Here is a 27,036-nt window from a genome sequence, read left to right on the forward strand (position 1 = left end):
CATAATACAGTAAGCTTCAATGAACAATATCAATTGAGAACAGTTTAGTTGCTAGGAGTGGTTGCTAAGGGTGTTGTGTAGTGATACACAGAACCGCTGGGTGAAGCGGTTGTAGCCATGTTTTATTGTGAATTAAACACAGCATTTGACCAATCAGAATCAAGGACAGGAACTAACCGTTTTATAATACATTATAAAATGGATAGTTCCGGCCCTTGATTCTGATTGTTTGAGCCACTTTCAAAGCTGTTGTAAAATTCCCGGAAACATACAGCTGACCGCATTACATGTATCGCTGCGCCACTGAGTGTCTTAGCAACCACTCTTAGCAAGGTAAACATATGTTTGTTCTCTATTGATTTTGTTCACTGAAGCTTACTAGAAGAATATTGTGAGAGATATCGAGTGACCGAGTGTATTATCTGCATTCAGATTTAGCATTTTCCTTCAGGTCAGTCCTATGTTCATAATAAAAAATCCGTTTGAATGTACGCTGCGATCTTGTCCTTTTAACATTTAATGGGATTTCCCGTGCACTGCTGACACTGACAGCGCTGGTCAAAGAATTTGTCATTTGCATCCTGTTCTGTGTCCACAACAAGTTACAATATAAAAGTCTTTGCGACTATGTGACTCCATATCGCCATCTAATGGTGTAATAAATGTAACTTCTGTTGCTGTTCATGGTCAGGGACTATTTTTTTCTTGCGGAAGGAAGGCTTTTAATGATTTTACTTAATGAAAGTTGCATTGATAGATATTTTTTGGCTTTAATATTTGTATTGTGTGGTAACTGTTTTATAAAAGCAATAATCCCAGTGAAGCTTTGGTTTACAGTGAATTTATAACAGCTAAGGGGGATTTAGGGTAACAATGCCCCTTAAAGGGATAGTTCACCCAAAAATGAAAATTTGAGGTTTATCTGCTTACCCCCAGGGCATCCAAGATGTAGATGACTTTTTTTCTTCAGTCGAACGCAAATTATGAGTTTTAACTGCAACCGCTGCCGTCTGTCAGGCAAATAATAGCAGTGATTGGGAACTTGAAAAATAAGAGTCGAAAAAACTTCCATAGACAAATCCAAATTAAAACCTGCGGCTCGTGACGGCACATTGATGTCCTAAGACATGAAACGATGGGTTTGTGCGAGAAACCGAACAGTATTTATATCATTTTTTACCTCTAATACACCACTATGTCCAACTTCGTTCAGCTTCCGGTTAGTGAGGTCTGATCGCGCTCTGACAACGGAAGTGATGTCTCGCGCTCATTGAAGTATATGGGCGAGACATCACTTCCGTCAACAGAAGGCGTTTTTTGACCTCACTAACAGGAAGCTGAACGAAGTTGGACATAGTGATGTATTAGAGGTAAAAATTATATAAATAATGTTCGGTTTCTCACACAAACCGATCGTTTCGTGTCTTAGGACATTAATGTGCCGCCACGAGCCACAGGTTTTAATTTTGATTTGTCTAAGGAAGTTTTATATACTGTTATAGTTGAAGTTCCCATCTACTGCTATTATTTGACTGACAGACGGCAGCTGTTGCAGTTAAAAATCATCATTTGCGTTCGACTGAAGAAAAAAAGTCACCTACATCTTGGATGCCCTGGGGGTAAGCAGATAAACATCAAATTTTCATTGTTGGGTGAACTATCCCTTTAACTGTTATAAATTCAATGTAAACCATGGCTCTAGGGGCTTATTGCTTTATTAAACCATATAACCCATAACACAAAATATCATTGCCATACTCTTTTTATGATTGGATATAATAATTGGATATAATCATGTGTAATTACAGCTTTTAATGTGTTTTTGCATTATTATTTGCAAAAAAAATTTTTATTATTTAAATAGATGAAATAATTGATTTATATTCAAAAAGATATAGGCAGATATAGGCAGTAATTTTAAAAAAATGCATCAATCTATTACCTTTAAAAGAAAAAAGCAACAAAATTCAAACATCACGGCTTTTATTGTTTTAAATACAACAAATGTAAACCAGAACCACTTACATACTCTCTACACTCAAAACATTTTAGAAGCGTCATCATTCAGAGACAAAAAGAGCAACAAGAAAATGCATTTTTGGTATTCTACAAAGATTCAAGCAACACCCATCAAGTAAACAATATAACTTAGAAAATTGCCCACATGCAAAACAACTGCACTGAGGTCATTATTCCAGTCCTTCATATAGTACCTGTACAATGAGTACAAATTGACATGTAACTTCGCTCCACTTAAGCTGCAACTGATCTGTCTTTCTCCCCAAAACAAATAAGAAGCACGGAAAGGAGGAAATGATGCAGTAATCCAAATAGTCCTATCAAAACAGTGGCTGTATTCAAGTCCAGGACGCCATCAGTGATGTGTTTCCAGCTCGACGATGGTCCACTCGCCCTGTGGAGAGGCAGCATCCTCAGGGGAGAAGCTGGTCACAGTGATGCTGGTGGTAGAGTCCTCCAGTGGAGAAATAAGCTCAGCCCAGCGCTTAAATGTGTCCTTTTCATGATACAAGTAGTCCTGTTCATTCAAGCAGTCTCGAGACAAGGACAGTGTCTGCTTGATAAGGTACTGTGCAAGGTTTAAATCCTCTGGGACGGAGTTTATGATGCCCAGATTGGACTCTTGGTCAGACAGTAGCTGTCGAAGCAGACTCCAGTCTTTCTCTGCAAACTTACTATCTCCATTGCCCACTTCCTCTTTAACATCCCCTGTCTCTACTCCTTTACCATCCCAATGTGACTCCTGTTGGGGATCATTGCTCCTGTCTGCATCCATGCTTTGTTCGAGGGCTTCTCCCAGGTCCATCTCGTAAATGGGGGACAGGGCTTTAGACGATCGCCGGTCATGTGTGCAGGTTTGATCCAATGTGTCACAACCATCAATGTCCCCTAAAAATAATTGACAATACTGCACAATGACCAAGTGTTTTATCCGTATGTGGGCTTTTTTTTTTTTAAAAAAAAAAAGCAAAAAAAAAAAAAAAAGCAGGAATTTTCTTGAAGACATGCGTTGTTTCTAGCTCCACATGATGAACAGAATCACCCCTAGTGCAACTGTGTCCTCCATGATGCAGTTAAGACAAGCTTGAAATACGAATTCTTTTAAAGACTAAATAGATGAAAAAATATATTCTGTCTTAGGCAGTAATCACTTTTTATTGTCATTAATCAAGATTTGATTAAATGACACATGCATTACAATTAAGCAGATGTGCAAATCCAAAGTTTTCCATGGAGCAACGCTTGACTTTCCATGAAGTATCCATGTTATCCATGGAACAACTTCTGAATTTAGGATAAGGATGGACAGCTGCCATAAAGGTGATGCACAGAGGAAAATCTACACTGAATGTGTCTCTTTTGTTCACAAGTGCTATAACAGTAAAAGGCATGTTTTTGCCAGCCGCTGTATCTCCAGTATAACTTACGTTTTGTTCACACACAAAAGATATGAATTCTCTAGTTCTGATCAAACTGATTTTTTTTTTCTCTCTTAAATATACACATTGAAATGTAAGCAAGCACTAGAGCATTTCAGTTCATTTCTTATGTTTTAACTTAAAGCTACACTGAAAATATGAGGGACATGCTGGCAAAAGAGTGCTTATTGCTTTACTTGGCAAACTCAAGATATGCTTCTTGTAAAGATAAAACTCGAGCAAAACCATTAACAGTGACTGGAATCATGATACAAGTGTGAAAAAAGAGAGACACAAGGAGGACCTTGAAGATTTTTTTCTAGAAACACATACAGAAAAAAAACTACTACTTCTACAGAAATACATTGAATAAAATGAAAACTATAAAGTAAAAATCTAGAGTTGAGAAAATGGTTACCTATACAGAACTACAAATGGTGTGATATATTGTGAATGAGAAATAAAAGAAAAAACAAACACGCAAGGATGGATACAAACATAGATGGGATTTCATAAATTAATAAAATCAATAACAAAGCCTAGTATTTGCATGCAAGATTCCCTGGTTTGGATGACTAAACAGACAGTCTTGAAAAGACAACACTCAACATCAATACTGAGTATATAAAAAAAAAATCTATATCTAACACATTCAAAGCATCATGGCCTCTGTATAAGGTGTGGTCCTTTATGTGCAGTATTAAAAGGAAGCTTAGCTCACTGTATGTTTGTGCATATATATATATGTATATATTTGAAGGCCAAGTCACATGGTGCTTGTCTTTTGCATAAAAGAAAAGTCAATATATAAAGGACTTGGCCTGAGAGGAAGAAGCTTACTGTTCAGTATGGATATTGACAAACAAACAAAAATGTTGTCTATATATTAAGTGCTCTAGTACAGTGTTTCCCAACCCTGTTCCTGGAGGCACACCAACAGTACATGTTTTGGATGTCTCCCTTATCTGATCCATATATTTCTAGTCTTGGAGTTTCTACTAACGAGCTGATGAGTTGAATCAGGTGTGTTTGATTAGGAAGAGTTGGAAAATGCGTAGTGTTGGTGTGCCTCCAGGAACAGGGTTGGGAAACACTGCTCTAGTACAACTGAGATTGCCCAGCCATACCACATAACAGATGGCCTGACTCAGCAGACTACACCACACACATAGAGATATTTTACTGTAAAAATTAAGCTTGTAAACTTGTTTGTTGAGTTACTATAGCGCCTCAGAGAAGGCAGTTTAGTTGTGTATATAGCTATAGACAATAGACATTTAAAGAAGAAGATTAAATGAAGGGGAAAAAGAGGCAGTAGTGTGCTACTATCTAAATCAATGAAATCAGGATTTACCCCATTGAAAAAGAATTGTCTGAATATTTGAGTTGAATGTGTCAGGATGGGAAACTGAGTGGATTTTTCTGAGACTGCAGTCAGGGGGGATGGGCTCTAACATTATACATTACCTGCTGGAGAGTGTGCAGGTGAGCTCGCATTCAGCTGCGGCTCAGGTAAGTCTAGCCGCAGGTCAGCTTTCCTGCTGTCTATATGTTTGGCCTGGAGATTGCCATACTGTTCTGTCAGCCGGAGGTCCAGGTGACTAGGGCGCTCCTGAGCAGGAACGTCACTGGTGTCTTTGTCTAGCACAGGGGCATCGGATTGATTATATGCACAATCCTCCTGTGGAGATCCCCGGACCTCTGTCAGGAATACTGCAGGTTTGGGCTCCTGTTCATTTTCTTGGTGGTTAGAGATATGGCTTCCCGTCACTGTGCTTGTGGACTGTTGGGAGCAGCAGTCTATCTGAGAATTTTGAGGTTCACTGTCGAAGACATCACCTGACTGATGTGTCGGAGTCTGGCCACTTCCTTCTTCGCATCCAAGCTCCTCACACTCATCCACCGAGAGCAAAACAGAGCGACGGAAGTTAGAAGCTGACTGGTACTCCGCTTGCTCATTCTCTTGGTCTGCAGGGTCTTCAAATGCAAGGTTGACAATACCTTGGAATTGTGGAGGTGGCTCATTAAGTGGGGGAACCATTCCTCTTGGTAGCACCTCAACTTCTGATCTTTCATCTTCAGTCTCTTCCTCTTCTTCTTCCTCCTCCTCTTCTTCCTCAGTGGAGAAAAGTTGGTGGTCCTGTACACTCTTCAAGTTTTTCAATGCGGAATCCATATCACAAGGTTCCTCCTCCACTGGCACTTCATCCTTTCTAATCCACGATCGTGGTCTTTGACACCCTACCTCTTCTTCACTTGTAGTCTCAGCCTCCCGTCCTCTGAGCCGTACCTCCACACGTAGTCCAGCCCCGCTCTCGTACATCTTTAGCTCCTCAGGTGTGCTGGTGTCACTGCTGCTGCGGCCCAGAAAGTCAGGGCAACGCATGGTCCCACACTTTGAAATGCCACGCTCATGAGAGCAACAGTCGTCATCCTGTGAGCCTCCAGCATCATAATCCTCCGACCGTGGCTTTATGTCATCAGAAGAAGTAGTGGCACTGCCAGTCTCTGACTCTGGGCTAACTTGGGGATGAAGCCCATTCCACGAGTCCTCTAGGGGTGTCTCAATGCTCCCTTGACTGCAAGGTGTATCAGGAGGTAGATCTGAGTCCTTTGAGGAGTTGGCATGATCTGTGACCAATTTGCTCCCACTCACCTCATTCTGTCCTGAAGTAGAAGTATGCATGTCCGGAGTTACTGACTGAGTCTTCACCTCTGTGCTATGTAATTTACTCACTGGATCACTGCTTTTCTCCATATCATGAATCTTAGAGGAAGGTGCTGATATACCCTTGGGAACCACTTCTGGCTGGTCTTGTGTAGCCGGCCTTACTAGTGAATGCTGCTCCAGGGACACAGGAACTTTGGAACTCTCTAGACAAGATGCAACCACTTCCTTGCTTCTTGTCTTACCTTCGGTAGAAGCTGGATTCTGCTGAGTGACCTTTTTTAAGTGTTTGGGGCTACATATTGAATCTTTCACAGCAGTGCCTGGTTTTTTAGAGCCAGCAGGAGTTGAGTTTTTGACTGCCCCTGAGGATTTTAGAGATGATTTTGTTGGAAGTGTTTCTGGAGCCTTCTGTTTAGGTCCTGTTTTGTTTGGGGCAGTAAGTGACTGCTTAGAGGAAGACGTGGAAGCTTTGATGCTCGGCTTTGACTCAGAAATGGCCTTTGTCGTCTTCTTAATAGTTGAAGGTTTGGATATATCTTTCTCTACCTCTTTTCTAGGGGAGGCAGGCTTTTTAGTGCTAAGGGCTGAGCCAGGTCTAGACGAAGCTGTTTAAAATAGGAAACAGAAAAGACTTAAACTCATTACTGTCAGTAACAGTTTACCATTATATCCATTCTGAAGTCTGACTGTTTCTTACCATGGTTCTCTGAAAGGCCTGACACAGTGCTCTTGCTCTTTGGATCAGAGCGGGATGCAGGAATTACAGGTACTGCACGGCTAGTTGTGGTAGGTTTAGTCTTGCTTGATTTATTAGTGGGGCTGTAGCAACACAATGAAAGACCAAAGATTGACTATCAACTGGAAGAAAGCAGAGATAGTAAAAAAGTGTGAGGATCACAGGCTGGTTGCATTCATACAACAACTCACCTGCTAGTCTTTTCAGTGTCTGGCTTTTGGGCAGGTTTTGTCAAAGGAGATTTTGTTGTTGCCTTGGCTTGAAGTTTTGACCTGAGACCTACAATGTAAAAGGATTATTCAGTCTTTATAACAACAACAAAAACAATTAAAAAAAAACAACAAAAAAAACAAAAAAACAATTCCAAGTAAATCATATAAAACAATTGTGTGTATGTTGTAATGTATAGTTTACTTATCTAATTAAACAGAGCATTATTCATCATAATCCTGTTCTCAACATGGTCTACTCAACAAAATGTATTAAGTTGTGATATTTGTAGTACCTCGTAGTAAACTGGTATATCCTGCAGCATCTCTGTGCTATCTAAACCTACATTCCTTAAGAACTGTGAGCAAGGTAACAGGCATGTACAATTTTAGAAGTGCTAAGCAGCTTAATGACAAGCTAACTCTGGCATACCCCGCTAAAACCTACTCTGCTGAGCACAGACTCTCTGACACAGAGAAGTCAGTACCAGGCAAACACCAGCTAATGAGCAAGGAAAAGTGGAGAGATGCCTATATTTTTACCTCTGGATTTCAAGATTCAGAACATTAGTACATTCATTCTCTCTCTATCCTTCCTTTCCCATTCTAATTTTCAAACTTTTATTAAAACTCAGAGGCACACATACATACTGTAACTTTTATTTAAGGAGACAGAAGAGTAAACAATAGAGGGTAATCTCCAATATCAGGGGCTAATCTGAGAACTAAGGATAGCTTCTTGACTTCCATGGACCTAAAGCTCTGTCTTGCTAATTATAGAGCTGTTTTCAGGTCTGATTTTCTGCTCAGACAGTTTTACTAGCTCCGGCTTTGCTGGAAGCCTTCGCTCTTCACTTTAAAACAAGGGACTAGCTTCGAGAAGAAGTAGACTATCATTAAGTGATATGTGTGGTGTGAAGATAATGATTAATCTAGATAAATTCACCTGTTGGTGTACTGTGGCCATTGTTGCGTGGACTCCCGGTGCTGTTGTCTGGTGAGGTGCTGCCAGAGTTAGATGGAGTATTCTGAGCATTGCTGGCTGATTCCTGAGGCAGATCTTTCCCTGACATTGTGTTCTTCAGCACTTTTCCTCCTTTGGCCTGGCCTGTTGAGAGATCAGACCCAGCCGAGGAAGACTTTGGCCTTGCTCCTGGGTTTGGCTTCCTGTCCAGCACCGTCTTCCCTGTAGGTGAACCACGGGCACTTGAAGTGGTGGAATTCTCCCAAGGAGCACCACCAGCAGTGCCATTCAACACTGGTTTAACAGTAGATGTAGCCTTGGTTTTAGCTGGCATGAGAGTTGGCTTAACTTTATCATTCTTGCTTCTAAGAGAGGTGTTGTTACTAGATTTTGTTTTCCCAGAAGGAACCGTGTGAGCTGTTGGCCCTAGAGCATCAGACTTCATGGTGCCTGATGCTGCAGCTACAGATCTTGCAGGGGAAGCACGTAGACCCTGTGATACCTTAATGGGACGATGAGTAGGGCTATCACATGGAGATGAAGTGCCCGAGAGGCATTTTGTAGGTTTCTGTTGCAGTGAGAGATACGGAAAGAGAGTGACTATGACGGCTTTGCACAATATTAATCAGATCAGCAACCGATTTGACTGTAATCTCAGACATATAAGAACAAAGCACTATAACATGATTTTTGGATTAAAGGCTAAAAAGCATATTCTTGCAAGTCAAAGAAAATCCTAACTGAAGGACAGCTGTTTCCTTAGCCCAAAGTCTTTGTATCCATCTCACTTAGGTCATGCATATAGTTTTTTACCTATTTATTGCTCAATAATAAGACTAAAACAATTGAACAGGTATTCACCTCCTCAAGAAAATAATTCTCACAGGATGAGTAATTCTGCAGCACACATTCCCTGAATCATCCTTAAGATTGCTGTGACAAAATAGCACTCATCTAACACCCATTTAATGTCAGTTCAGTCAGCTTGTCTTTCAGTAAAAGAAAACACTACAAAATCAGAACTCACAGCAGAGCCTATGGTAGTAAGTCACATTATTTCAAGTAGTCAATATAAAGTGGATATTGTTTTTTTAATGGCTGATGCTGACACGCATATATCTAGAAAGCAGGTTGGCTGAAATAATGCAAATTATTACACAATACAATTTAATGGAAGCAAAAAGGATTGTTATATTTACAGTAAAATAACTTTTATTTTATATATTTACTAATTTCTATATATCGGTTGATGCAGACAATAAAAATGATCAAATATTGCTGATTAATCAACCTGGTCCAATTTATCTCTCTTTAGCCTAACATTTCTCACAGTTTTATCAAAATAAGTAAAAGAATTAAAGATTACCTGAGAGCTGGTGAGCACAGGTTTTTTTCCAAGCTGTCTGCAGTCTCCTTTATCAAGAGCAGCTGAGAGGGTTGGTGGAGGGAGCAAGAAAATAAAAAAATAATTTTAGATTACAGACAGCTTCCGTTTAATTAGAACATCCACTCCTGCATAATCAACATTTGCCAAACATTTCCTCAATCAGACACGGACATACTTGCACACTTACAATCAGTCACAACCCCAATCAGTAAAAGTGGCTGTGCAGATCTGCAGAGAGCCACTGATTTCCTACTCCATCTCAGATAGAGACCTCACCTCACGGCTTATCTAAAGCATCCTTAATATCATCATAAAAAAATGAAAGATCTAGGCTTTCTTCCCAGCAATACAACTGAGCTCTGATTTCACTGCTGTCGCACCAGAAAACAATCCAAATCATGGATCAAATATCTCCTGTGATGGAATGCAGCTTGAGTGTTTGTGTTTGTTGTTGCACAGCGAATGCTTTGCAAAGGAGGCACCACATTTGCATATGTAGGGGAATCTTTAGAAAGCAGAATGTAAGCACGATCCTCACACCTAAAGCAATGCATAATTTATGCACAAGCATATATGTTTCCACTTGAAGAATAGAACAACACAAAACCCATTGTATCTAATTATGGACCCCATTCCCCAACTCCCTCTGGAAATATTGTTTTGATGTGTTTGGGAGTATTCAGGCCCTCGATGGTCAAAGCATCACAGGAGCATATTAAAGTGATTCGTTCTGATGGCTGTTGATGGACTGACAGGAGCTGGAGGATATCCAGCAGGGTTTCTCTCATCAGCACTGGCTTCCTACTATCCATGCAAAAGAGGGCTCATCATCACTGCACTGGACCGTTAAAAAAAAAAAAAAACACCCCCCCCTCCTCCTCCTCCTCCACACAAGCGCATTCTGACTGCTGCCTGGTTTTGAATACGGAGCTTCTACAGAAAGCTGTTCATTTCTTATGCTTTTCTCTCTTCTCTGATTTATACTGTACTCTCTTTCCCACATTATTCACATTTACTTTCCATTCCTCTTTCTTTTACTATTGTTAAATTCTTACCTTTTCTCATTCCTCTCCTTACCTGCAAGTATTTTTTCGCGATATCTGGGTTGTAGATTGTCCCATCCTTGTGTGTGCCGCACTGCAAAGAAGGACTGAAACAGGAAGGTCCAGAGCCTCGTGCGCAGCAAACACAGCTCACGCCTGAATGGCTACCAGAGGGACAGAATGAGTGAGAGAGGGTGAGCGAGACAGAGAAAGAGAGAGAGAGAGAAGGAGGGAGGGTGCATACAACAGCAGGAGAAGAGGAGCGAATCAGCAGCTGCTTCAAAGGCTGGTTGTCTTGGCAACGATTGCCGTTGCCTCCCTCTACCGTTAACAGGATCCTCTCAGGCTAAATGGATGATGTCACTAGCAGAGGCTTGTGTTCACGCCTTCTGCATCGAATGTTCATTAAAAATAAGAACCTCTGTATTTTTCAGATCCTGCCTCAGCCTTTCCATCCGCAATTTATTTCTCCTCCCTGCTTTCCTTTATAATGGGCATAGAACCAGATTAGACATGGCCACACCCATGACTCTTGGTCTTTCTCAGACTAATCCATTCTGCCATTTCCCCTGGGATGTGAATTAACTCACAAGGAGACAGGAAGTGACAGAAATGGGCAGAGAGAAATAAAGAAAAATGATAGAGAGAGACCATGAGCCTGAGAGGTGGGGTTGTTTACTATGACTTTTTCTATTTGTAGTGTCACTTTACTGTAATCCGGCCCAGGCCTGGTCATGTACATTATAGAGTTTAAATCCCAGGATCAAATGAATCACTTTGTACACATGCCATTAAACACACAAGATGTGATGAATGTGATGTATTTGAATCAAAACTATGAGTGCAAAGTGAAAATTACCAATATTTTTGCACTAAAACATTATTCTTTAAACACTGGTTATGTCCAAAATAATTATTTTATCATTTTTACATAATTATTTACATTGATTAGCCCTAGAAAACCTAATATGCTTTTTTTCTTTTAATGTTATCAGTTATTTGCTTTGCAGAATGTATGATTATATCCACATTCATTCATTTTGCTATGGCAAATAAGTTGTTACTGTACGACTGTCACTAAGGGCCAAAATGCAACAATCGTATTAATGCGAATGTCAGAGATAATGGAAAGGTGGCTTAACAAAGCCCTTTAGCCATGACTGTATTCACAATATAGTAATGGCCTCTCATGGTGTGTGTGTGTGTGTGTGTGTGTGTGTAGATAAAGATACTGTCTCAATATCCATGAGACCTTTAGTTATTTTGTTAATAAAAATGTATAATAAATAGAAGAAATCACAATAATCATAGAATGTGTTTTGTTGAGGCGAGATGCCTAAAGTAGTAGTACTGACTGCAAGCTTAAAATCTGATGGAGAAATATTATAATATCATTAATATTATTATAATATACACTGATGAGCCAAAACATTATGACCACCTGCCTAATATACTGTTGGTCCTCTGTGTGCTGCCAAAACAGTGGCCCCCCGCCAAGGATTGGACTCTACAAGACCCCTGAAGGTTTATTGTGGTATCTGGCACCAAGACGTTAGCAGCAGATCCTTCAAGTCGTGTAGGTAGTGAGGTGGAGCTGCCATAGATTGAACGTATTGGTCCAGCACATTCCACAGCTTAATTGGATTGAGATTTGTGGAATGTGGAGGCCAGGGCAACACCTTTAACTCTTCATCATGTTGCTCAAACCATTCCTGGACAATGTGTGCAGTGTAGCAGGGAGCATTATCTTGCTGAAAGAGGCCACTTCCACCAGAGAACACCACTATCATGAAGGGATGTATCTGATCTGCAACAATGTTTAGGTACATTAATGTCCACATGAATGGCCGGTCCCAGGGTTTTGCAGCAGAACATTGCCCAGAGCATCACACTCCCTCCACCAGCATGCCGATATCCCACAGTGTATCCAGGTGCATCACTTCCCCATGTAAACGGCGCACACGTACACAGCTGTCCACGTGATGTAAAAGGAAATGGGACTCATCCGTCTAGGCGACCTTCTTCCACTGCTCCAAGGTCCAGTTCCGACAGTGGACAGGGTTCATCACAGGCATCGGATTGGTCTGCGGCTATGCAGCCCCATACGCAGCAGAGTGCAAAGCACTTTGTGTTGTGAAGCATTCTTCCCATAACCATCACTAAAATTTTGCATGACTTGTGCCACAGTAGACCTTCTGCTGGCTTGTACCAGACCGGATCACCTTTGTCGCCCTTGTGTATCGATGAGCCTTGGGCGTCCAACAGCATGTTGGTTTGTCTCTCCTCGGACCACTGTTGGTAAATTCTAAGCACTGCTGACCAGGAGCAGCCCACAAGCCTGGCCATTTCAGAAATATTCTACAAACTTTATTCCAAAAAAGTTGAGACAAATTGTAATAAAAACAGAATGCAATGATGTGGAAGTTTCAAATTTCAATATTTTATTCAGAATACAACATAGATGACATATCAAATGTTTAAACTGAGAAAATGTATCATTTTAAGTGAAAAATAAGTTGATTTTAAATTTCATGGCATCAACACATCTCAAAAAAGTTGGGACAAGGCCATGTTTACCACTGTGTGGCATCCCCTCTTCTTTTTATAACAGTCTGCAAACGTCTGGGGACTGAGGAGACAAGTTGCTCAAGTTTAGGAATAGGAATGTTGTCCCATTCTTATCTAATAAAGGCTTCTAGTTGCTAAACTGTCTTAGGTCTTCTTTGTTGCATCTTCCTCTTTATGATGCGCCAAATGTTTTCTATGGGTGAAAGATTTGGACTGCAGGCTAGCCATTTCAGTACCCGGATCCTTCTTCTACGCAGCCATGATGTTGTAATTGATGCAGTATGTGGTCGGGCATTGTCATGTTGGGAAATGCAAGGTCTTCCCTGAAAGAGACGACGTCTGGATGGGAACATATGTTGTTCTAGAACTTGGATATACCTTTCAGCATTGATGGTGCCTTTCCAGATGTGTAAGCTGCCCATGCCACACGCACTCATGCAACCCCATACCATCAGAGATGCAGGCTTCTGAACTGAGCGCTGATAACAACTTGGGTTGTCCTTGTCCTCTTTAGTCCGGATGACATGGCGTCCCAGTTTTCCAAAAAGAACTTCAAATTTTGATTCGTCTGTTTAGATATGGCTTCTTTTTTGACCTATAGAGTTTTAGTCGGCAACGGCGAATGGCACGGATTGTGTACACCGACAAGGTTTTCTGGAAGTATTCCTGAGCCCATGTTGTGATTTCAATTACAGTAGCATTCCTGTATGTGATGCAGTGACGTCCAAGGGCCCGAAGATCACGGGCATCCAGTACAGAGATTGTTCCAGATTCTCTGAATCTTTGGATGATATTATGCACTGTAGATGATGATAACTTCAAACTCTTTGCAATTTTTCTCTGAGAAACTCCTTTCTAATATTGCTCCACTATTTTTCGCCGCAGCATTGGGGTAATTGGTGATCCTCTGCCCGTCTTGACTTCTGAGAGACAATGCCACTCTGAGAGGCTCTTTTTATACCCAGTCATGTTGCCAATTGACCTAATAAGTTGCAAATTGGTCCTCCAGCTGTTCCTTATATGTACATTTAACTTTTCCGGTCTCTTATTGCTACCTGTCCCAACTTTTTTTGGAATGTGTAGCTCTCATGAAATCCAAAGTGAGACAATATTTGGCATGACATTTCAAAATGTCTCACTTTCAACATTTGATATGTTATCTATATTCTATTGTGAATAAAATATAAGTTTATGAGATTTGTAAATTATTGCATTCCTTTTTTATTCACAATTTGTACAGTGTCCCAACTTTTTGTAAAACAGATTACCAGCCATAACAATCTGACCCTTGTCAAAGACCCTTGCCCATTTCTCCTGCATCCAACACATTGATTATGAGAACTAATTGTGTGGCCCTATTAAATGATCAATGATATTCACTTCACCTGTGACTGGTCATAATGTTTTGGCTCATCAGTGTAATTTATTGCTATTTATAATTAATATAAACATTTTACTATCAAAATAAATATAAATCAAACTAAATTAATGTGATAAACTGACTGAAAAATTATTGCACTGACTGAGCTAAAGGCTTTGTTAAGTTAAGTTTAAATAAATGATTCATTTACTAAATGAGCTGTAATGAAATGCTGGCTTTTAGTGTCCTGTTTTATTTACCTCTAGTTCCTCCTGATTGACTTGGTCTTCTGTAATAATGTCTAGCTCACTTGGGTCACCACTCAGCCGATTCACAGCAGTAAAGAGGTCACAGCAGTTCTCCACAGTAACGCCCTCCCGCACAGCTACGCACACCTTCCTCAGTAGAGTGGGGTCACGTGTGAACTCCTCTCTCTGAAACGGTACACATCTGACAGTCATAGCTGATAAGACATCTTATATCTTATGTCTAAAGATCATCGACTGGTCGTACCCTTCGGAAATCGTGGAAGGCAGCGGTGTGCGTGACCTGGGGCAGGTGTGTGACAATCATCTGCAGACACTCCTCTTGCAGTTCGCTGGCCAGACTCAGCACCTGCTTGGCCCATTTCACCTCCGGCAGGCTGCCGATCAGCTGCTCGCTGCCACACAGCACAGATACTACACTCTGCACCGTCTGAAAATTATAAACACACTGTCTCATCCATAGATCCATCTTCTCTTCTTCCTCTGACACACAGTGGCTGCACTGTTAGTGACTGCAAATTTCCTAGTGTAATTCAATATGCTTCAGCAGTGGTTTACATCAAGTCTGGAAGTCAGGAGGGGGAAAACCCAATGTTATACAACTACACTTGGCTGAGTGCAGCTGCTGAAAGTCTGAGTCTGTGTGTGTGTGTGTGTGTGAGATAGAGAAATTTAGGGGACTGCCAGACTACAGATGAAGTTAATGAGCTGTTTGTGGCTTTACCACACACACTCAATCAAGACCTAGAATTGCTCTTTAGTCAATGGCCATCCTCAAAACAGAGGCCACAGCTCATCTCATCAATGTCTTATTGTACTAGAAGTTGCAGACCGAAGACAGTGAAGAAAAATAAAGAAAAAATGTCTGTGAGAAATAGTTTTACAGTAGGATTAGGGGATAGAAAATTTTATTAGCTCAATATAAAAACAAAGTCAAAGCTAAATCCCCACCAAAATAGAAAACATATTTTACACACCATGTTTTTGGTGACAGTATTAAGGCAATCTCTCTGTAGTTCTGGAGGGAGGAGGACAAAATTCCTTTCTGACCAGCACTTCACGAAATGCTCAGCTACCCATCTATGGATTGAAACACATATCCATGAGTATATGCCGTTTTCATTCTTGCTTTTAAATTCAAGTACAAATAAGCAATTCAAAAATGATTTCCTAGCTATTCCTGCTGACATACAAATGCAGTTTTGGCTGTAACCAAAAAAAAAAAAAAAAAAAAAGATCTTTCATTTCACTCAAAAGAAAATTCATAATTTACCCACTTTTGTGTCACTTCAAACCTGTAGATTTCTTTTTTCACTTTATTTTGTGGAACACAAACAATGTTTTGAAGAGTGTTCAGTCTGCTCCTTTCCATTCAACCAAAGTATAGAAGTAATTTATTCTGTCAGACTGCAATAGGACAAAATATTACCATAAAAGTAAAAGATTATCAATAGAAAACAACTTCAGTTTCATTATGTTCCTCTCACAAAGCTATTGTAGACTGCACAAGTCATATGTACTATTTCCATAGCACTTTTATTGCCTTTTTTTTCCTTTCTGAAGTTTATCAGCATAATTTTGTGTCAGTATAGAAAAGAGCAGCCCGAATATTCTGATAAATATTCATGCCAATCATACATTGTGTTCAAAAAATTTTGGATTGTTATTTTTGGATTGAATATCCCAATGATCTAGGTTAGTAACAAGGACAGTAGGTTCAGCTAGCGCTGGACTGGCTCTGAACTGAAAGCTGCAGTGCTGCACTGGTCTTGTACCATCAGATCACTGATGCTGTACCGAGAGCCTCTCATCCTGATGCGTGACTCTTCACCCTCCTACCCGCAGCCGAGGCAGAGGCAAAACATCAGAGAAACAACACACACGCACACTGTCTCTCTCTTTCTATCTCTGAGGCACTGGAAAAATCCCGACCTACATTCACACGCCTCTCTGAGCTGGTTTACCGCAGTGCACTGAGTTTAAAGCAAAGAGAATTAAATGACAGAGTTGAGTAATTAAGTAATGGTGATGGTACAAAATTATTAAAGGTCGAAGATTTCATTTTTTCTGCTATTCATGTTGTCAATCAAAGAATCTATGGACATCTTGTTATTAATCTTTCCATCTATCTGTGTTACCAGCACAAAATTAGAGTAAAATCAAAGGGGAATGATTTTATTGGAGACATTTTTTTCATGGCCACCACAATCTAAAGATGGAAAGATTTTTCTTTCAAATCAATCTTTTTGCACTGCCTAGAGGTTCTTTCACACCAAATGTGAAACGAACAAATTGTTGACGAATAGTCTAATATACCAAGAGGGAAGCCAATATTTGTTGGTACAAGACAGGGTGAGTTGGTTTGCCATCCGGCTATCACAAACAGCTCTGCTAGAGAAATATAGGATGCGAGACAAGCAAGATGCAAGACGAGCTCAAGACTCTTCCCTAATGTCAGCTATATAAGTCACAACAATAATATTTCCTTACTTTTGTGAAGAAACCCCACAAAAAAGTTCAAATTGTAATACTTTAAAGAGATTAATTTCATTCACACCTGGTAAAGATGTCCATAAAGTGATGGTGAAAAGTTTTTGTAAAATTAAATTTTTGCTGGTTTTCACTTCTTTTTTTTTTTTTTTTTTTTTTTTTTCACGTACTGTATGTTTTGAGGTATTGAGAAAAACAGAAATGATTCTGTGTGAGTGAACAGCATTTTATAAATCTGCTTCTGTCCGGTGTCTAGCACATATATTTTAATACAAATAAAAGTCAAATAAATTGCTTGACCAAACACTTATATGTTTTTCCTTATCTTATAAGTTAACAACAATAAATAAACAAATAAATAAATAGTGTTTTATTATTAATTGTTTAATTATCAACTATTAAAAGTATTTGATGCAAAGGCAAATGTGTAAATGTTAAAGATGTAGTGAACATTCTTTGATGGAGCAAACTTTTGTACATGGAAACACAGGTATAAGAATAGAGACAAAGGAATATTGATTGGGATAAAAAAAATATCTTAGGAGAGGTGTGAATGTTTGCAGAATGGTCTGGTGTACAAAGACAACATTAGCTCTATGTCTGTCTATATTCAAGATTATTTGTCATTTGGTAATTAATGGAAGTTGGCAAAATAACCTTCTATATATTCTTTGACAACAAAATCCACCCACTCACCAAAGATAAAACTGCTCATTTGATGCAAATATTTTTTTTTTTGCCAAATATTAACATTTGATGTGAAAAGACCTAGAAATTGGTTTGTTTTAAATTGAGTTGAGTAAATATCTGCAAAAATGATTGCATCCACATTTGGACAGAAACATAATCTCAGAAATAGAGAGCATTTTGGAACACATATTATTTATTGATTTTTTTAGTCATTTATTATTTAGTGATTCATTTGAACTGTACAGTATACACATATGACAGTAGATGGAGGAAAGAACTCTAATGTGGCAGTACAATCCAAAAAGTCATTTTAAAACCGTTATTAAAAGCAGTAGCATCCATAGAAGTTTAGAAAATGCCTCACCTCACACAGGAGCAGTAGAGATCGTGCAGGCCAATAGAGTGGGTAATGGCGAGGCACTCCAGTATGGATCTCTGAACTCCATCAACATGCTGCAAAAAATGAGAAAAGGGAATGACTCTTGATAGTCACACCTCATCTTACACACTTTAGTGGATCAATAGCCCGGAACTCTAATTTACAGTATACATTGTAGCTGCCTCAACTTGTTTGTTTATTTCCATTTTATTCAACTGAAATAACTCTTACACTGTGTCTACACCGGACGCGACCATTGTCGCTTTGTCGCAACAGCTAAAAGCTCTCTACTACTTTTCCCATTGCAAAGCATTTGTCCTTTGTGTCAGTACGTCATAAATAGAACAAGGCATCAGTTTACTGTCGGAGATTTGTTTTGTTTGCAACTGATTATTAGTAAATAATTGAAAAATACATCTTTATGGGTTATTTATAAATCATACATAATAAGAGGGAAATTAATTGATAATATTTGTAAGATGAAATTGCATGCTCATTAAAGCTCAACAAGTTAAAAAAAAAAAACACCTATGAGTGAATCACTGTAAATCACAAAAATGTCAATGTGAACACCAGAGAAAAACTGCATCTTGACACATGTAGTAAGCAAAAAATAGAAATATACAATCTGTAAAATAGAATCAAATGCATTAAAAAGCCTGGACCACTGAATTATGGACCTAATTATTGGATTAGGTGTTAACTGTTTGTAGATGTAAGATTTAAGTGTGGCCAATGTTATTTTATTGAATTATTCTCATTACACTATATATTGCATTTGCATGCATATTCGTGAAATACACACTTTTTTTTGTTTTTGACATGAGAAAAGAAGTCTGCTACATGTGTTAAAGGTTTAGTGTGTAAATTTTAGCGGCATCTAGCGGTGAGGTTGCGAATGGCAATATAGAGAAGCTACGGTGGCCAACACAGGACAAAGATGTCGTCTGAGACAGTAGAGAGTAGCCAGTCAAGCATGTTTGCTCAGTAGAGCAGTTTGTCCATTTAGGGCTACTGTAGAAACATGCCAGTGCAAAATGGCGATTTAACACGTGGACCCGCAGTGTATGTAGATAGAAGTGGTTCATTATGTAATGTCTTAATACACCACTGAAAACATTGTTATGTATGGTATATTGCATTTCTTTCAATAGATCCTCTTAAAATTGTTACATTGCACCTTTAATGCTACGCATGTTAATCAGAAGCTGCAAAAATTCTATTTAATTTATTTTATAATTAGATTTTTTTTAAAGAATGCATTAAATGCAATAAAACTGAAGAAATTAATACGTTTATTAAGCAAGGGCACAAACTTTAAAAGTGACAGCAAAGACTTTTAAAAGTAGTAAAGACAATTAAAGCAATAAGTAATTTTAAATAAATGCTACTCTTTTGAAATTTCTATTCATCAAATCAATCCTGAAAAAAACTGTTTCACAGTTTCCACATAAATATTAAGCAGCACTGTTTAAACTGTTTACAACATTGATAATAATAAGAACTGTTTCTTGAGAACCAAATCAGCAATTTAAAATGATTTTTTTAATCAAATACAGGCCGACTTGGTGAACATAAGAGACATCTTTCAAAAAATCTTAGCGACCCCAAACTTTTGATCCTTAGTGTATAAATATAGTATTTTAATTGATTGACAGTCCTAGTTCAAATCTGTCAAATGTACTATTGATTTCTTTATGGGGAAAACTAATTTCTCAGCGTACTTTGAATCTTTCCTACACTTAAACAGAGGCTAATTATTTTGAAAGAGGTGGGGGAGTGAATGCATTCCTCTTTCATCTCTGTGTACAGTAGGATGAAATTACTGGCTGAAAGGACACAAACTGGACTGGTCTCAAAGCATTCTTGAAAGGTGGGAGTGAGAATAAGAGACTCAAAGCACAAACAAAACAGCTCTTCACGAATTGCAAGAGGGCTGTCAAACACAATGCTTCCTGACTTACGCTGCCTCCCACTACTGCTTTTGAATCAGAGAGTGCATGTTCACGACAATCTGCACTTGCTGTGTAAACTTGGGGTGAGTCTGCTGCAGTACTTCTACTCCAAGAGAAGTAGAAAAATGGCACAACTACTGATGAAAAAAAAAGAGATGTTACACCCACATCTGAGGAACTTAAATGGGAGGATTCGTCCTCTGGAGCCACACCAGAGGAATAGGGCCATATACTTTTGGCTGACAAATTAAATGCTCTACAAAAACTGAACCAATGCCCAGACTTTACTTGCTCACAAATACAAATCACATAATGTGTCCCTAAAGGGTAATAAACGACAAGATGATAGTACTATTGGCACTATCTGACAACTGACTCACTGCTTAACAGAGCTATTTACACTCCTCACCTCAAATAGACTGAATGTGTAAGCCGTGACCCCTCCCTCTGGTTCTTACCTTGGGAAAAAAGCGGCAGTAGTCCCGAGTCAGGACCATCTCGGCCACATCTTTTAGCCCCTCCAGGCCCAGCATGTCTGCTGCTAACACAACCTGACTAAGATCAGAGACAAACACACACACATCTTGACATTTCTGCAAAATCTGACCAAAGCCATTGGATTTTTATCACATTGGTTAAGAGGAAATGTCACTACAGAGCATGTTTACCTGACATTTGTTCCTGGTGGGAAGTCTAGGATGGCACCGTACATGAAATGAAGCAGAATCTCCATCTCATCTGGACCCAGACTGATTGATACACATTGAAAAAACTGACATATATTCAGATTATATTGACATCTTACAAGCTCCACAATTAATTCAGATATCTGGCTAACACTTTACAGGCCCCATTTGTTAATATTACTTAAAGGGTTAGTTTACCCAAAATAGAAAATTACTCACCCTAATGCCGTTTTACACATGTAAGGAACACAAATTAAGATATTTTGGTTGAAATCCGATGACTCAGTGAGGCCTCTATAGCCAGCAATGACATTTCCTCTCTCAAGATCCATTAATGTGCTAAAAACATATTTAAATCAGTTCATGTGAGTACAGTGGATCAATATTAATATTATAAAGCAACCAGAATATTTTTGGTGCGCCAAAAAACAAAATAACAACTTATTTAGTGATGGTCGATTTCAAAACACTGCTTCAGGAAGATTCGGAGCATAATGAATCAGTGTGTCAAATCAGCGGTTCAAAGCGCAAAAGTCACGTGATTTCAGGAGATTGGCGGTTTGACAAGTGATCCGAATCATGATTAGACATGCTGATTCATTGTGCTCTGAAGTTTCATGAAGCAGTGTTTTGAAATCGGCCATCACTAAATAAGTTGTTATTTTGTTTTTTGTGGCGCACCAAAAATATTCTTGTCGCTTTATAATGTTAATATTGAACCACTGTACTCACACAAACTGATTTAAATATGTTTTTAGCACATTAACGGATCTTGATAGAGGAAATGTCATTGCTGACTATGGAGGCCTCACGGAGCCATTGGATTTCAACAAAAATATCTAAATTTGTGTTCCGAAGATTAACAGAGGTCTTACGGGTCTGGAACGGCATGAGCGTGAGTAATAAATGACAGAATTTTCATCTTTGGGTGAACTAACCCTTTAAAGGTACAGTAAAAAAATTCTGTGAAATGCTGTTAAAACAAATTTAAATCAACACCCAAACGATTTTGTGAATATTTGCTAGATACCTGTTCTGAAAAAAATATATTGTGTTTGTACATCGTCCTGTCTGTGTAAATAAGAAAAAAAACAAAAAAAACAAAGTGGATGGGAGCTATCCACTGATCACCATAACACTCATGAAGAGGGAGGAGAGAGAGTGAGCAAGTGGGACATTTGTGGAAAGACAGGCAAGAGCAAAAGCTAGGACCCACGTTAATAATGGATATAGTTTTATAAATTATTGGAAAAGCTTTCCAGCACTGGAGAAATGTTAGAGAACGGACACAGAAGTTGCTTTGTTTCTGCTTGAGACATGAGTAACACTGGTTTTGCTACATTTCACAGAACCAAGATATGCTGTTGTTGAATCACAGCAGATTAATTTATACTCGCTTGACAGCTCTTAGGCCCTGTTTACACTGTTTTAACACAGCATTTTTAAATGAAAACAATCTTCGTCCATACTGGCGTTTCCACTGCGTTTCAGAAAAGATCTCCAGCCACACTACACGACTGAAAACGCATGTCACACGACCATTCATTTACACTGGCCATATGCATAGTGTAAACAGTTGCCAATTGCTCTTATAATAGCTTGCCTCTTGCGCATGTAGGCAGCTGCAGTATTATAAAATGCAAGGTTTAATTGCACAATGGCTGCTAAAAAGGACAACAAAGTCAGCAAAGCTTGGAGTTCCGTCTCCATGTTATTATTTACACGGTCGTCGAGGCTGGTCTGTTAGCGCCGTTGAGAGACGGCTTTGGTCTATTAATGTCGTGTTCCGGTAGTGTAATGTGGGCAGCCAGCCACGCCTTTGTTTTCTAAAGTCTCCATTTTGGTCTGTTTACATTGTTTTCAAACTATAATGGGGTCTACAACGTTTCCAAAAGTGTCCATTTTCAAAGGGAGAAAACTCCGGATTAGTGTAGACACCAAGTTTAACTGTAGCAAAAGTTATGCATTTTAAAAAGAAAACACACTAGTGTAAACAGGGCTTTAGTCGTTGCCTGTGTTCCATAGCATGTTCATTTTTGGGTGGCGGAGCAATGAAGGAAGGGGTGTGTTTCTTTTGAGTAGGGGTGTGTTTGTTTGGGTGTCGATTTTTAAATATCAAGTGTTTCACTTACTGCACTTTAATGCATCTACATAATGTTAACATTATTTAATGCTAACTATTTTTATAGTATTTATCTAACTTGGTTAAAGTTGAACAAAAAAATTGATATTTAACATTATCTAAGATTAATACATGCTGCAAAAATATTCATGTTAACACATATAGTTATTTGTTTATTTTTTATATATTTTTTTAAATAGATCTTATAAAGTGTTACCAATATGTGTTTTTTTTTTTTTAAATTGCTGTTAAAGAACCCATGAAATTATTTGCAGAAAACAATTTTCAGTTCTGTGTTCTACTAAAAAACAAAGTTGGGGTGGACATATTTAGTTTATGCAACAGCCTGGCAAAACCAAGACACTTTAGATTCAATCATTGGCACCACCTACATCTTCACCTACACTTGTAGAACAGCCAGAGTTCAAACTATCAGAAAAAGATCAAAAGATGTAGATCTTCTGATGAAGAAGGCAATAGTGAAATATCAAAATTAATAAAAATAAAAAAAAGCCCTTACATTTCCATAAATTGTGTCACAGAGCTCAGAAAAATCAGCATTAGGTATTTTATTATTCTCAATTTTGTGTTTTTGACCATATATAGTAAAAGCTAAATGTGGTGTTAGGATAAATCATCTCTGATTTGACAAATGGACTAAAATCCACAAAAGTGTAATTTTGATACACATCATGGATTGTACTGCCTGGCATGAAACACTACACACAATATCCTGGTTTTCCCAGACACAGACTGAGCAATGAATAATTGATTGCTGGTAGGCTGAAATATTTTCCTCAGGTAAAAGGTCTGACTGAGAACTCACGCTGAACTCTGTGACATGTCAGATTACACACATGACCTATTAACTAAAAATCCAGACTCTCTGTGTTAAAAGGACATGGACTGCAAGCACAAGGGCCACAGGTTCAATCCAAAACATTATCAAAAGTAACAATATACTGTAGGAACTACAGATCTTCTAAAACCAAAGCCCTTTGTCATCTTAAATGCAGGATGTTCCAGGCTCTCTCTACAGTAACACATCTCTTTTCATACCAACACAACTTAGAATAACTAAATTGTGAATATGAAATGTTATGCAATGTTTTAAAATTTGACTGAAGTATACATTTGAATAGTAAGAGGAACTGGTAAAAGAGGAAACAGCAAGAGCTACAAAGAGTTTAATATAATGCCTGGCCAGCTGTTCATTATCATTTACATATACTTTACCTTTGAATGATGACAAAAAATAAACATGACAAAGTATTGATACACAGTAAAATCCAGAGTTAAATTAACTCTGCTCAGATAACATTTGATCCCTCTCTGAATAGTGTTAAAATAACACTGAAGTAGTGTTAAAGTTAATGAGATAATTAAGCTATTAATTCAGGGATGATTGAAGATTAATGATGAACACCTGCTGTTAACAAGCAGAATAACTGAAGAAAAGAGAAACACAAGAACTACAAGTGACTTCAGCCAAAACCATTTAAATGAAATCAACTGAAGGTAAAAGACATTAAATCTCTCAAGATCTGATTAAAAGATCTGATTTACTTATTACTAACCAAATGGTTTTGGCTGAAGTCACTTGTAGTTCTTGTGTTTCTCTTTTCTTCAGTTATTCTGCTTGTTAACAGCAGGTGTTCATCATTAATCTTCAATCATCCCTGAATTAATAGCTTAATTATCTCATTAACTTTAACTCTGCTTTAGTGTTATTTTAACACTATTCAGAGAGGGACCAAATGTTATCTGAGCAGAGTTGATTTAACTCTGTGGATTTGTATTTGTACTATGTGTGAAGACCTTTAGAGGCTAGATGATGAGTTGCAGTGATTTGTCCCATTTTGATGATTATACTGCATAACCTACCCCTGCAGAGTGATACACTGACGCAAACTCTCCATCCAACTGCCACACAACATTGCTCGGAAATACTGTGAGCGTGCACACAGAATGGCCCTGTGGGAAAGGAGAAACACACACACAGAGACAACGTCAGCTTCCCCTATAACTCACACACGCTTCTTACCACATCACCCATGCTCGATATTTGTAAAGCAGCCCCAGGAAAAATGTGTGTGCATGCTTGTGTGTTTTTGTGTGTGTTATTCACTGACTGATATGTTTGGGCATATAGAAAAGAGAAAAAAAAAAAAAAAATCAAGAATATAAAGAAGACATCATGAAATGGTGGGAAGGAGATGTAATGGTTTCTTGAAGTAATATTTTAGAAGATGGTGATGACTGTGTCTCTGACTCAAAACCTAGTGAGCTGATTACCTTCACAGACACATCCAGACGGCTGTCTTGTTTCAAGATCTTAGAAAAGTACTCTTTGTAATGACAATTGTCTTCTGTAGAGCCGCTTTATAGCTGAATCAAATTTGTTTCATAATTGAAGAACTCTGCAACACGGACACTGTTATCGAACTGAATTAAATCAACACTGAACTGACTTGAGCTGAATAATGACACTATTGAATCTGTAAAGCTGCTTATAGCTAAAATAAGCTTGTTGCATAATTTAATGTACTTTGCACTGTTATTGAACTAAATTGAATAAATCAACACTAAACAAAATTGAGCTGAATATTGACACTGTTGTCTCTTCAGAGCTGCTTTACAGCTAAAATTGTATTTGTTTCATAATTAAAGAACTTTGCAACATTAATACTGTTATTTTCTTGTTTATTACTGTGAAGCTGCTTTGAAACAATCTGTATTGAATAAAGCACTATATAAATAAATCTGACTTGACTTACAGTTTTTAAATACGTTTCTATCATGACTGCTGTGCTATATATGACAATATAAATGTATATGGTCTTGGCAGATCTGCTGTTATGCTGTTGCTGCAGAGCAATATGGAGACTTGCTACTGCTAATACATACACAGACAAGCTGCTGTGAGCATGTTACACATGTTGATAGCATACATGAGATTACCAATTGCAGATCTATATATGTGGACCTGGGGAAGTTGGGGAAGGTCTCTGATAGCATGCTGCAAGACTTGCTTACAGCAAAAACTTTAACAAGATCAATGGATACAGATGCAACCAATCAGCCTGTGCCATGTAGTTAATAATGTGCTAGCAAAATCATTATGGAACTATCATCCTGCGCCATCTAGAGTTTCATTAAAGAACTAGATTTAAAAAAAAAAAAAAAAAGATTAGGCTTAATATATTAACTTAACATTGTTTTCATACCAAGAATTTAATTATTTTAATTAAGTTTTTTTCTTCATTATGATATCAGAATAATACGTATAGTATTAAAGGATTAGTTGACTTTAGCTTTAAGCTTTACTCACCCTCAAGCCTCCCTAGGTGTATATGACTTTCTTCTTTCTGATGAACACAATCAAAGTTATATTAATATTCTAATGCATCCAAGTTTAATAATAGTAGTGAATGGGACCAACGAGTATGAAGCTGAAGTTTGTTCGTTCGTTCATGTGTTCATTCATTTATTCGTTCGTGCGTTCATTCATTCATCATAAACCTACTCCACATGACTCCAGGGGGTAAATAAAGGCCTTCTGAAGCGAAGCGATGTGTTTGTGTAAGAAAAATAACCATATTTACTAAGTTATAAAGTACAATATCTAGCTTCCGCCAGACCGCCTTCCATAGAAAGAAAGTGTAACTGAAGTCACTAAGAGTTTTGAACTGCGAGAGGCGTTACGCTTTCTTCCTAAGTTAAATATGGAAGGCAGTCTGGTGGAAGCTAGATATTTTATTTTGTAACTCGTTAAATATGGATATTTTTCACACAAATGCATCGCTTTGCCTCAGAAGGCCTTTATTAACCCCCCCGGAGCCGTGTGGAGTACGTTTATGATGGATGGATGCTCTTTCTTCAGCTTCATACTCATTGGTCCTGTTCACTGCCATTATAAAGCTTGGATGCATCAGGATATTTATTAATATAACTCTGATTGTGTTCATCAGAAAGATGAAAATCAAATACACCTAGGAAGGCTTGAGGGTGAGTAAAGCTTGGAATCATTTTCATTTTAAAGTGAACTAATCCTTTAATTAAAAATGTCTATA

General features: G+C 38.4%; 1 protein-coding gene across 1 annotated transcript in view; it reads right to left on the minus strand.

Moving 5' to 3' along the window:
- Window positions 1–1,981: 1,981 nt before the first annotated feature.
- btbd8 (BTB domain containing 8) overlaps window positions 1,982–27,036 on the minus strand; it is a 39,323-nt gene continuing 14,268 nt past the window's right edge. The window contains exons 6-19 of the mRNA XM_067373891.1: window positions 24,848–24,937; window positions 20,824–20,904; window positions 20,614–20,710; window positions 18,186–18,274; window positions 15,619–15,721; window positions 14,889–15,071; window positions 14,636–14,809; window positions 10,482–10,611; window positions 9,384–9,445; window positions 8,000–8,585; window positions 7,036–7,123; window positions 6,806–6,927; window positions 4,905–6,713; window positions 1,982–2,907 (exon numbers count right to left, since the gene is read on the minus strand). Of these exons, the coding sequence (XP_067229992.1) occupies window positions 2,375–2,907; window positions 4,905–6,713; window positions 6,806–6,927; window positions 7,036–7,123; window positions 8,000–8,585; window positions 9,384–9,445; window positions 10,482–10,611; window positions 14,636–14,809; window positions 14,889–15,071; window positions 15,619–15,721; window positions 18,186–18,274; window positions 20,614–20,710; window positions 20,824–20,904; window positions 24,848–24,937 (4,147 nt within the window). The 3' untranslated portion in view covers window positions 1,982–2,374. The remainder of the gene's footprint in view (window positions 2,908–4,904; window positions 6,714–6,805; window positions 6,928–7,035; window positions 7,124–7,999; window positions 8,586–9,383; window positions 9,446–10,481; window positions 10,612–14,635; window positions 14,810–14,888; window positions 15,072–15,618; window positions 15,722–18,185; window positions 18,275–20,613; window positions 20,711–20,823; window positions 20,905–24,847; window positions 24,938–27,036) is intronic.

Source organism: Chanodichthys erythropterus, chromosome 21 (assembly GCF_024489055.1).
Source record: "Chanodichthys erythropterus isolate Z2021 chromosome 21, ASM2448905v1, whole genome shotgun sequence".
Taxonomy (NCBI): domain Eukaryota; kingdom Metazoa; phylum Chordata; class Actinopteri; order Cypriniformes; family Xenocyprididae; genus Chanodichthys; species Chanodichthys erythropterus.